The following is a 12,345-nucleotide window of genomic DNA, read 5'->3' as shown; positions in this document are numbered from 1 at the left end:
AATGGGACTATTTGCATGACTATGGACCACTTTTGTGGACTGGTAAGAGTTTCAGGAGTCTGTTCCTATAAAGGAAGTTGAATCCCGCATTGAAATGCAGTGTTTGGGTACAATACCATAAAGCAATTTAGGATACAGTTCTACTTAAAATTTGTCTTTTAATAAGTCATACATATGCTGAAATGGGTCTTCAGCCAACTCCCATAGTCCATATAAACAGACTGAACTACTACAAAGTGAGTAGTTAAGCATGTTGACATTTGTATATACAAAGGGGGGGGGGTCAGAGGGGATGGGGAGAGCATGGGGGCCCCGGCTGGGAGGAGTCACATGGGGAGGTCACGTGCTCCCCATTGTGTCCCTCCCATGACTGCAGTACCAGCAAGAAATGATTTCTACCTCCACCACCTAGTCCCCCTTGCTCTGCTTTGCCTTTCTCTGTTCCTGTCGCTCCCCCTGCTCCTCCCCTACCTACAGTCCAGGGCTCCCTCCAGCCCGCTCTATTGCTGCTACCAAGGACCCGCACCAATCCCACTCTACAGGTGGGGAAACTGAGGCACAGAACGGGGCGACTGGGCAAGACCACACAGGAGGCCTGGCTCCCCCCACTGCCCCCCTTCGCCGGGAGCCACGTGGGCTGCTGCCCGCGGGAGGCGGGCATTGGGGGGAGCGGCGCTCTGGTCATGTGACGCCCCACCCTGGCTTCGCCGCGGAAAACCCTCCTCCATTTACGCATGCGTTGAACGGACCAGGGCTGAGGGGGAAACCTCGCGAGAACAAGCGGAGTGATGACGCAACAACCCGGAAGTGTCTGGAGCCCCTGGAAGTGGTAGCGGCAGAGATGGACGGTAGGAGAAAGACGCCCCCATCCGGGGGGGCTGGGCGCTATTCCGGCCCGAGCCGCGCCGCGGGCCGCCTGCTGCCCCCGGGGGAGGGGCTCCCGGGGCGGGGAGCGGGGGCAGGGCCGGGGGGGAGGGGAAGGAGGTCAAGGGGCTGGGACCGGGGGTGGGGGCAGGGGGCTGTGCCTGAGGCCTGGGGGAGGGGAGGGGGTCAGGGCCGGGTCAGAGGTGGGCTTGTGGGAGGGGTGGCCATTGGGGGAAGGGAGAGGGAAATCCGTTGGTGACATCAGGGCACGTGATGATGTGACCTGGGAGAGGGAGTTCCCTGTGACCCCAGAGTGGGGGCTGCCCTGTGGTCGTAGGGGAGTCCCGGGGGTTACCTGCAGGGGCTCTGCTCAGTCGTCCTGGCCAGTAGGCTCCTGAGGAGGAGGGTGGAGACCCTGTCCCTGTCTCAGGGCTGGGGCGGGTCAGTGCAGCCCGAGGGCCTGTGCTGCATTGGTCAGGGAGAGAAAACTCAAGGGCAGCTTGTTTGTCCCTGGCTTTTCTGATGAATTGAAATAGGTCCAGGTGTTTCAGAAAACTAAAATGTATTTAAAGTTGCCCTAAATTCCTGAACTGATCCATTTCCTCTTGTATGAAACTGGCCGGATGAAGCTGGCTGAGAGTTATTTACAGGGATATCTGGGGTGTGCCAGGTTCTGGGTCAAAGGTCACCATGTAATTGTGATCAGAGAAACCACAGTGACAAGTGACACAGGTATTTCAGTAAAAGCCAGGAAGCTGCCTTCTGATGAGTCACTTGTTAGCTGCAAGACAGAATGTGATTTCTATTAGCTCCACTCCAGGATTAAGGTCCCATACATGATGTGTGTCAAATTGAGAGAGAACTGCATAGTGAAGCCACTGTGCTGTACCGTGGATGCTGTGATACTTGCCACGGATGCATTAACTTATGGTAGATAATTGTTTACAGTGAATATTTCAGTACCTAATATTCAGTGAGTCCATTTATTTCAAAGAGCCATATCCAAGGGATAATTCACTAGCTTGTATGGCTCCTTCAGTATTCTGAGCCAGTCCCCAGCCGAGCAGTTCAGATAGCACTCCTGTTACCCTGGGTGCTCAGGGCCTTTGTTATCCATGCATATGCCTGACCCTCATTGATTAGTCATGAAATTGAAAGCAGGAATCAATCCTGTGGAGTGTCGCCAATAAAACCCTCCAACAGCCTTTTTAACAAGCTCTCTGAGATGTCTCATATTCCATTCTAGGTCGTTTTTTCAGTCCCTTACTGTGTACAATGATCCAATCACCACTGGCCTTACAACCACGTTTAAAAATCAGCGTCAGTGTCATTTGAGCTCAGTTGTAGCCAAATGAGACTCCAGCACGGGTTGGTCAGCTATGTGTAGACAAGTCTTTAACACAGGAGTTTCTGCTTCTGTGCTCTAGCATGACAGGAGAGGAAGGATTGGCCTAGTGGTTAGGGCACTAGCTGTGACTTGGGAGACCCAGGTTCAAGTCCTTGCTCTGCCACCAGCTTTCTGTGTGCCCTTGGGCATGTCACTTAGTCTCCTTGTGCCTCTGTTCCCCATTTGTACAGGGGGATAATGGCACTGGATAAAGGTTGGGAGGTGCCTACATACTAGGGTGATGGAGGCCGTATGGAGTACCTTAGCTAGGTAGCCTGAGGGGTCCCCAGTGCACAGGCAAAGGCTGAGAGTGCAGTGGAGGCAGCTGAGGGCTGTGGTCTCTGCTTGCCCAGAAGAGACTTTTCTGAACAATCATGGTGGTGGTACTGGGATGTGTGAGCAGCACAACCTCAGCCTGTCCAGCCCCCTTCAGGCAAAAGGAATGTTGGTGTGATGCTTTTAAGGGGAAGGGGGGGGTGTGTGAACTGGGGAGACTCACCATAGAAGGTACCTCCCAAAGCACAGTTCCTTGGGTGAAAGATTGTGTGACCTTTATGTTACTGACTGACAGAGACTCTAAAAACCTGTGATCTGAGTCACCTCCTCTCTTGTTTCAGATACACTCTTCCAGCTGAAGGTGAGTGTGGCCATTACAGGATGTCCCTTTCTGCCCCAGCATGGTGGATTCATTATTCTATGCCTCCCAGCACAGGCTGCCCTGCGTGGCCTTGGTCAATTGAAAGTCGACAAGCCCAGCTGAACTGATGCTCTAAGACCCTCTTATGGTGTCTTGTGGTATGGCTGGTAGGTCTGTACAAAACCGAGCTGTCTTCCTGGTACAGGCTGCTTAGGAGCCTAGCTGACTACCAGACCCTGTACTAGTCGGGTGTTTTGTGGGCTCCTCCAACAGCCGGAGGCTAGGGTTGATCATCTTTAAGAAGCAGCTACTATGGGTCTAGGTTTATTCCTTGTTTTTAAATTTGGCTTCTCAAATGCTTTCTGCTCCGACCTTCTCTCACCCACTTGATGGAGAGTTCACTGACTTGGAGAAACCTCTCCCAGAACCTTCCTTCCTACCTTCAACTCCTCTTGCTTTCATTGTCCTGTCTTCCCAAGGCTTTATCTCCTCCTTCCAGTGCTCTCCCTCCAGCAGGGGTGTGATGTGCAGTATCTTCACTGAGTCTCCCAGAGTGGGGGCGCCACTGGGCTTTCTGTCCACAGGGGCCAGGGAGAGGTCAACAGCTACATAAAGATCCCAATATTTAAGGCTGTGGTGGTGAAAGAACAGGAACTTGTGTCTCTTATTCTGGGGGAGGAAGCAGTGCAGAGGTCCCTAGCGATGCTGTGATTTAGCCCCTGAAGACATCGTCGATTATGTTGCAAGCACTTGTCTCTCCTGATGTAAAGGAAGTGGCATTGCAGCTCTTGATTGCATAAGGTGCTTAACCTCCATTGGTGTGAGCCGCAAATCAGTTAAGTGCATTAGGCTGGACGGGCCCTTCACCTGGTAATTGGATTAAATGTAACAGGAGCCTATAGACCATATTCTCCTGTGCTCTGTGCTAATGTAGAGAGACGGAATATGTATGGTACCAAACCTACCTCCGTTCCCAGAGGGGAGACACAAATCCCTCCCCCTAGAGCTTTACCTTTATGAAAATCTGTTTAAAATAACAGCTGCAGCTCTGCCTCTGCAGTTCCCAGCCACAACAGGAAGGGGGAGCTATTTATCTAGAGAACACTTATCACCTGTTCTGGAGCCACATAGGTAGTGTAAACCCAACCCAGAATTGTCATGCATGGCAGGGGACGTGAAGGAAAGACTATGCCAAGTGCAAAGCAAACTCCTTCCCATCACTCCCCTCAAGCACCAATCAGTCCCTTTCGCTCACCTCTGAAACCGCCTTGACAAGTGAGCCTGTGAGCGTGCCCTGAAGGTCCCTGAACCCAAGCTAAGGAGTATGTTCCAGACACCTCACTGAGAGCCCCTAGGTCCCTGCCTCTTAAACCAGGGGCTGAAATCTCAAGTGCCTCCACTGCTTGCTACTGCTGTGTATTTCGCAGCAGGAGAGAGAGGACAGCGTGCTTTAGCCAGTACCATGCCACAGGTACTACCTGTCTGGCCAAGGAAGCCAGGCCTTCCCTCAGAGCGCTCCAACTCTGCTCCATCAGTCAGCCAAAGGGGCTACTGCAGCTCACTGAGTTCCTTTCCTCTTGCTGCCGCCGCTGTATGCCCAGTCCCGTCCATAACTACGGCGCCTGCCCAGCCAATCTCACTGCGTTTTAGGGTTGTATAAAGACAAGCCAGCCTGCAAAGGCAGCTGAGGCAGTGCCAGCCGACGCTGTGGGCACCGTACACACGCTTTGCTAGGACAGCCTGTGGGCTGTTGTGGGAGCCTCTGATTGTGTTAATGTTTGATCCTTTCATGGCCGAGCACCGAAGTCTGTTTCTCTTAGTTCACAGCAAAGCAGCTGGAGAAGCTAGCCAAGAAGGCCGAGAAGGACTCGAAGACTGAGCAAGCCAAAGTCAAGAAGGTAGCCAGTGTGGCTGAACTCTGTGGAGGTGGTGGAACTCCCTGGTGGAGATGAAAGTAACACACACAGACCGTCTCTGAGGGCTAGGTGTCTTTTCAGCCCTTGCGCCTGTGCCGTCAATCCATGGCTCTGTATCAGAGGGATTAACTAGATTCCACGTAATAGCACCCTGGATATTAACAGCTTCTGGTTAATGGCAACACTTGGCTGGGAGCCATCCCTGCCCCATTGACTTTAATGTTAGTGGGATGTGGATGTTGGCAACGGGATGGCGCCTATTAACAGCAGCTTTTGGAAGAAAGGCCCCGGCTGCAGGCAGGTGTGTGGGCCTACAGCCCGGGAAGGTAGTGCTGGGATGTGCCTTCTCTGGCTGCAGCCTCCAAACCTGCCTGCGCAGGGAGCCCACACGGGAGGGGAGGGGAGGCTGTTGGCTGGGCAGTGTGGGGAGGGGGGCTGCAGCCTGGATGCTGGAGCTGCACCGTACCTCTCCCTGCTCTCTCTGGGCTGCGTCCTGCCTAGGGGCTGCACCCAGGCAAGGCAGCATTGGGGTGTGCTGAGCCCCAGCCCCCGAAGAGCACAGGGAGCGATACTGTGCGGCTCACACCCCCACTCCCCATAGAAAGCCCCAGCATCTGGGCTGCAGCCATGCTCCCTGCTGCTGCCTGGCCCGCAGGCAGGTTTTCAGGGCTGCAGTCAGGGAAGGCACGTCCCAGTGCTGGCTACCCTGGCTGCAGCCCTGCAAACCTGCCTTCTGCTTGTTGGCAGCGGCCAGATAACAGCAAGCGAGGTGTTGCTAGTAAGCAGAATCTGCTGTCCTGCGTTCTCTGACCTATGTACTGCTGAGATCCAAGCAGGCACGTTCTCCCCCCGCATCATTGATTGACGTGCCCGGCGCAATAGGCCATCCTGACATCCCCAAATCTCCTAGCCTCAACCCTAATCCCAGCCGTCCTAGCATGTTTGGCTACCACCGGCTTCGCTAATCCCGATCCAAGCAAACACCAAAGTCCCTTTGGAAAGAACACAGACTAGAGAGATTTCTGCATGACATCCCTTGGGTGGAAATGGGAGACATTTGTTTCTGATGTGTGAAGCAAAATGGATTTCTCTCTGCAAATCTTTTCCCTTCCATGTTCCAGGCCCTTCAGCAGAAGAACGTAGAATGTGCTCGTGTCTATGCAGAGAATGCAATCCGGAAGAAGAACGAAGGTTTAAACTGGCTTCGGATGGCTTCCCGAGTGGATGCAGTGGTCTCCAAGGTGCAGACGGCAGTGACCATGAAGGGGGTAAGAGGCTGTGTCGTCTCAGGTGTATCCCTGGAGGAACAGAAGCTGTTTCCTGTCCTTGTACAGATAGAGACTATTGGCCCATCCCTCCCCTCTACTGACGACATTCCTCTCTTCTTTTGTAACTTGGTTAGAACTGGGCTGTAGTGTTGGCAAGCGCTATGACACCTCCCACCCCCAAACTGGGATTTGGTCAGGGCCCGGAGCTAGACTGGGCATTGGCAGAGACTGCCACAGCTGCTGAAATGCCAGTGTGTGTCTCTCATTGCCTTGTGATGTGGCCAGTACATTTCACTGGGGACCAGAAATGAGACCCTCAAACTTGCTTCATTTGTGGCTTCATCCATATTTGAGCCCAAGTCTGCAGGCCTGGAAGGTGTGTGCCTGGAATCACCCCCCTGCCTTAGCCATGTGTCCATGCATGCTTGTGTGCAGGGAATTGGGGGTTCGAGTTCTCTTCTGCAAGGTACTGAGCACTCTCAAGTCCTTTTGATTTTGCTGGGAGCTGAAGATGCTTGTTCCCTCTTCGGATTCTGTCTGAAATCTCTCTTCACTGTGAGCCACATGACCAACACTGGAGTCCCACCTGGACTTCCTGGAGTTATGTGGCTCCGCTTAGAGAGAGGACGGGCAGCAAGAACAGCCCCTGAAGCACATTGCGCCTGTGGGCTGGAGCTCCTGTCTTCACGGTGTTTGTACTAACGTTGGGAGTAACATTTCCGGTCTGAACACCAAAGGGTTCAGTGGAGAAATAGCAGGAGGAGGCGCTAAAAATGCATGAAGCCCTTGCATAGAAGAGCTCATGGGCATGGTTACTATTTTCATGTGACTGTCATGGTGAAGTTGCCTCTGTACTGTTAAAGGGCAGACTTCCAGGGCTGTATATGAAAACGATGCGTGTGTGTCGTGTGTGCGTGCAGTAGATGCCAGGTGCAATTCCGATGTGCACAGTGACAGCTAGAAGGCTAGCGGATCTCTTGCATGTGCATTTTCAGTATTCGTGCCTTCGGTTGCATGTGCACAATTCTAAAGCCCTGCGGCCAATCTGAGCTGAGAGTCCCCGCTATTCCCGGCAGGACGTCGCTGACCTGTGCAGACTGAGGCCCCTGTGGTGGAAATGCCAGTAACACTGAATTGCTTGTGGCCAGGCTTGGGAACATTTGTGTGTTTGGTGTGTATATTTTCCAACCTCCTGTTACAGGTGACTAAAAATATGGCTCAGGTGACCAAGGCCTTGGACAAAGCTCTGAGCTCCATGGACCTGCAGAAGGTCTCGGCGGTGATGGATAAATTTGAGCACCAGGTTCAGAACTTGGATGTTCACACCTCGGTAAGTGCTGGGCACTCGCTCGCCTGGGGGTAGACTGGTGGGCTGCGGGAAGAATTGTATTCGTTGGAGGCTGGGGGGTGGAGCAGAGAGAACTGTATCGCCCCACCATCATGGGCTCAGACACAAGGCCCTTCCCGGGCTCCCAGATGTGGTCTTTGGATTAATGGCTCGGTTGTTTCCAGAGCTCTGGTCTATAGTAGCTCATCAAGGAAGATCAGGGTTAGGGTTAGGGTTAGGAGCTGCACATAGAGAGTCTCTATCCCAAAGAGCTTGTGATCAGAGCAGGCAGACACTCAGACGAAGGGTGCGGAAAGTCTTGTCCCCATGGCATATTCTTGGGGGAATTCTGTGCCTAAAAATTCTGCACACAATATTTTAAAATGTAGCAAAATTCTGCTTATTTTATTTTTCAAAATAACACAATATAATCACACTGCTTTCAATTATTGTCATAATTTATTTCAAAATACCCATCAGCAAGTATGTCTGTAACAATGCAGACAACAAAAAAGATTCAGGAAATGTTTTTTGACAATTAGATTCCTCCCTAGGCATATTGATACAGAACATTCAGTAATAATTCATTTAAACCACACTACAGAAACGTATTTCCCGCACCCCTCAGAAGCAGTGCAAAGGGTTCGGGGAGTCGGGGTAACGGAGGAGATGTGGGAGAAGGAAGTAGTTGCTGGGAAGAAGCCTGGTAGCGAACTGGAATGATTGTTCAGTGTGGGTGGGAGAAGTATGGAACGGGTTTTTTTGCGGGGGGAAGGGATTGTTAGGGAGTTGGGGAGCCTCCCCTGTGCAGACCCTGGCTGACCCCTAGCCTCTCACTCAGTCAGGCACATCTGCCCCGTCCCCATGTGGTCCTGCACCCCCACTCCCATTCAGCCCCAGTTCAATGCTGTCACCCCACTAGTGCCTGTGCCACCTCCACTAGCCCTTCTGAGCCCCAGTCTGTGACCCCCCACAGCAGCCCTGTGTGCCCCGTGCTGTCCATGCCCCCATATCCCATGCCTCCTCACCTGGCCCTGAGGCAGGACACTATGAGGAAAGCAGCCTTCTCTCCTCCCTCTCCACGGCTGGCTGCTCCAGTCTCCCTCTTTTCTGGTGCCACAGCAGCCCCTGGTGGGTGAAAGGTGTAACTGCAGTGCCTCTCTGATAGAATCCATTTTCTGTGGAGAAAAAAAATCTGCGGGGGATATGAATTCTGCACGTGCGTAGTGGGGCAGAATTCCCCCAGGAGTAATGGTACAGACTAGCAACTAGGTGACTTGCCCCAGATCACATGGGGAGTCTGTTAGAGCTAGGAACTGAACCCAGAGCTCCTGAGTCACAGTCCAGTGCCTCACACACAGGCCAATCCATTCTTCTCATCATGATGGTCTCTGGCTTGTTTGATTTCCCCGCTCCCCCCAGCATGCTCAAGGGGCTGGGCCACATGAGTGATTGTACCTCATGTTCTGTTTCGATCAACCTTTGACCTGATCAGTCTGGGAGCAGTCTAGAACGTCCCATGCTCCCAAGTAGAGCTGGCCTTGAGCTCATTCTTGAATATTGCCTTGACCCTGGATGGGCAGTGTCTCGAACCAGGATAAGAGAGCTGCCCCTGAATCTGATGGCAAGGAGAAGCCCCTGGTGCAAGTGTCTGACCATATCTACAGTATCTGAAAGCTTCACTGAGAACCTAAGGCAGGGTGGGGGCTAACATGAACAGATGGGGTCCATAACTCTTCATACAGCTAGGTGCCGGGCGGTACACTGATGTCTAGGGGCTTCAGGATCTCTCTGGCTCCAACCCATCCTCCTGTCCTGAGGCCTAGCTGTCTGGCTGACAAGGATGTGGAGAACCCTCTGGGGAGGGGAGCAGTGGGCCAAACTCAAGATCTGTAACGGGCTCCTACAGGCAGGAACGTGGGCTGGGTAGGTTCTTCAATGGAGCCAGATGGTGGCTCTGCTTCAGATACTGACTCTGCCCATTGTAGGTGATGGAGGACTCCATGAGCTCTGCTACCACCCTGACCACGCCGCAGGAGCAGGTGGACAGCCTCATCGTGCAGATTGCCGAGGAGAATGGCTTGGAGATCATGGACCAACTCAATCAGCTCCCCGAGGGGGCTTCGGCAGTGGGGGAGAGCTCCGTCCGCACCCAGGAAGACCAGCTGTCCCGAAGGTTCTTTCTCTCCCCCTTTTCCTCCCCCACGTCCCTTGGTGTGATTGTGTCCCTGGGCTTCCTGTTCCTGGGAGCTTGAACTGCCCAACAGGTGGCTGGGAGGAAAGCCAGCTGTTGGAGCAACCTCTGGGCTCTCGCGTCCCCATGCATGGTGGAGCCTAGCACAGCTCCAGGGGAGCCACGTACAGGCAGCGTACCTCGTCGTGCTCCACAGAGGAGAGGGGCTTCCTGATTCTACTAGCAATGGGTGTTGGGGAGCACTGGGGAGTGGAGGTGGTAGAAGGTGTTGCTTGCTCAGCTCAGTAACCAGATGGTGGGAGTGCTCCTGGCCCGTGCTTGCCTTGCGCAGGTGATGCTGCTCTGGGCGTGCTTGGCACTGACCTTCAAACAGGCTGTCTCTCTGGAACCTCCCCAGAAGAGGCTTGAGGCCACCTCCTATTGCTGGTGAGCTCCTCTTCCTCCTCCCCGTCCCTGCAGCTCTGCATGCAGCTACCGTGAGAGGGCCCCTCCGAGAACAGAGCCCTGCAGTTCCTGGCTGTACAGAGCTCCCTTTGCCCCCTCTCGCCCCCGTCCTTTCCCAGAAGTCATTGCACAGCTGCCAGACTCTCTCCAGGTTCTCTCGCTTTGGGCTGTCTGAAGCACGGAGAGGAGCGGTGGGTCTGGTGTGAGCTGAGGGGTGTCCTCAGAGTGGGAGGCGTTTTACGGACCCTGAGAAATGGAGACCCTCCCCTGGCTGCATTGTGTGGTGCGGCTGGAAGGTGCCTCTTGCTGAAGATGACTGAGTGTCTTCCATGCCGCACACACACAAGATGGCGTGGTCCTGGCTCCAGGGCTCTGCGATGGAGGGAGATGCTGTTCTTTCTCCTCGCTCGTGGGGCCATCAGATAGGTTATGAGATGACAAACGGAGCATCCAGCCTTTCCTTAAACTCCCTCTGCGCTCTAAGCGCTATTCCAGACCCTCCCCAGGAACCAGCCCAACTGTTTCCGCACAAAGCCCTGCCTGATACTGCCCTCCGGCGGCTGGAAGGGGCTTGTCCTGTGTCCCATCTGAGCCCAAAGGTGTTTCCAGCACAGAGGCTTTCTCCCCATCCTCCCACGTGCTTGCAGTGCGCCTGCTGCTCTGTCTGCTGAGGTCAGAGTTCGCACTGCCCCCCCACCCCCCCGTGCTGCAGGGAGTGTTGGTGCATGTGCTGAACCCCGGGTCTCTTTGGGCTCCTGCGGAATCACACTTGTCCCTTCCTGGCCGGTGGCGTCGCATTGCCGTGCTGTTAAACACGCTGCTGGGGCCGCTCTGGCCTGAGCGCAGGAAATGCATTGGCTGTATTGGAAGGTGCTGGTAACTCACCCGCTAGAACGTAAATTGTTATCCGTGCTCCGGGGGGGGACTTCTGTCCGTGCAAACCGCCTCCTCCCCGGTTCAGACTCATTCCATCACTGGGCGTAGTGCCCCCCGCCTTGCCCAGTTCTCCAGAAAGCTCCTCCCGTGCTCTCTGGGTTCACTTGGAAGCAGCTCCCGCGTTCCGTGCTCCTGTTTGACTCTCTTGTGCTGTTTCTTCCAGATTGGCTGCCTTGCGGAATTAAAGTCTCCCATTGTTCTGGATGATCACTGTTCCCCTACTGATTGTGCATCGAGTGGGGAGATGCGGGAGACCCCCCCCAAAGCTCCCACTCCATCCCTGCTCTGGCCTTCTGCTAGCAAAACCAGAACCAGCAAGCCACTCCTTCAGCAGCCTGCTCTTCTGCGGTGGACTCTTTGGTCTTTTTCTATGATGACTACTTCCTGAAGAGGCAGCAGGAAGAGATGTTGGAGGGAGGTTTGCCGAATGAGCGTGATCTTGCTCTGGGCTTTGGCGGCAGAGTGTTCAGGGCTCTTGTCTTTAAAGCAGCGCTACCACTCCCTCTCTGCATCCTGGGCTCTAGGGGGAGTGATTCTAACACTACATGGAGATCTTGTTGAAAGGGGAAGTGCATGTTCTGATGGGACACTGGGTGCCTGACCATCTCCGGATGGCTGTATCTCTAGCAAATGTGTAGTGCATCTTTCTCTCCACAGCCTGTACATTGGCTCTCTTAGCTACAGTGGGCTTTGCTGTGGGCGACCCTCTACTAACAGCTTGCAGCAGGTAGTGCCATGAATCCTTCCCATTTCCATCCAAGCCCCTTTCTTCCCCACTGCATGTTGTAGCTGGGGGGAGGGGTGCCCGCCCGGGGCGTACATGCACGTTGGTAGTGTTTCATGGGTGAGGCAGCTGCCTTGGATGAAAGGCACAAATCTATGTAGTGGCATCTCTTACTCTAACGTCCATATTCCCAGTTATCTGCTAGTCCCTGGTGCAGCGCCCATAGCATTGAGACGATAGGGACCCCAGTGTGATGCCCAGCATGCAGGGATCTCGCTTTGCCAACTTAGCCCTGGCACTGCTTGTCACGTTGCCCGCACTGGATTTTCTCACCGTTAAGTGACCTTTGAGAAGTTTGCCTCCACAACCACACGCTGTGACCACTGAGATCTGGCCAGGCGAGCTGGGATTCTTCATGCATGCCACCCCAGCGAGCGAAGCTGTCCTGAGCTGCTCTAGCCGGGCAGCGTTCAAGGTGCAGCGCTGTCTGCTGGGAATGCTGGGGAGTGGTCTGTCTCCAAGCTCTGTCGCTGGCAGCACGGCAGCGGAGCAAACGTCCAGCCCCTCCTGTGAATGGTGAGGATGTCTCCACTGTCCCAGCGGATGTTGTGCTTCCCTCCTAAATACCTCTGTTGCCTTTACCTCTTG

General features: G+C 54.1%; 1 protein-coding gene across 1 annotated transcript; it reads left to right on the top strand.

Moving 5' to 3' along the window:
• The first annotated feature begins 779 nt into the window (after positions 1 to 779).
• On the top strand, positions 780 to 11,220 carry LOC113409567 (charged multivesicular body protein 1a). Its single transcript, XM_026663633.1, has 7 exons — positions 780 to 848; positions 2,869 to 2,888; positions 4,709 to 4,786; positions 5,926 to 6,072; positions 7,274 to 7,402; positions 9,388 to 9,575; positions 11,137 to 11,220. The coding sequence occupies exons 1-7, from the start codon at positions 842 to 844 to the stop codon at positions 11,156 to 11,158; spliced, it is 591 nt and encodes a 196-aa protein (XP_026519418.1). The 5' UTR covers positions 780 to 841; the 3' UTR covers positions 11,159 to 11,220.
• The last annotated feature ends 1,125 nt before the right edge of the window (positions 11,221 to 12,345 follow it).

The sequence above is a fragment of the Terrapene carolina genome, unplaced genomic scaffold (assembly GCF_002925995.2).
Source record: "Terrapene carolina triunguis isolate 2854851 unplaced genomic scaffold, T_m_triunguis-2.0 Scaffold33891, whole genome shotgun sequence".
In the NCBI taxonomy this organism is placed as follows: domain Eukaryota; kingdom Metazoa; phylum Chordata; order Testudines; family Emydidae; genus Terrapene; species Terrapene triunguis.
This window is presented reverse-complemented; position numbering and strand designations above follow the sequence as displayed.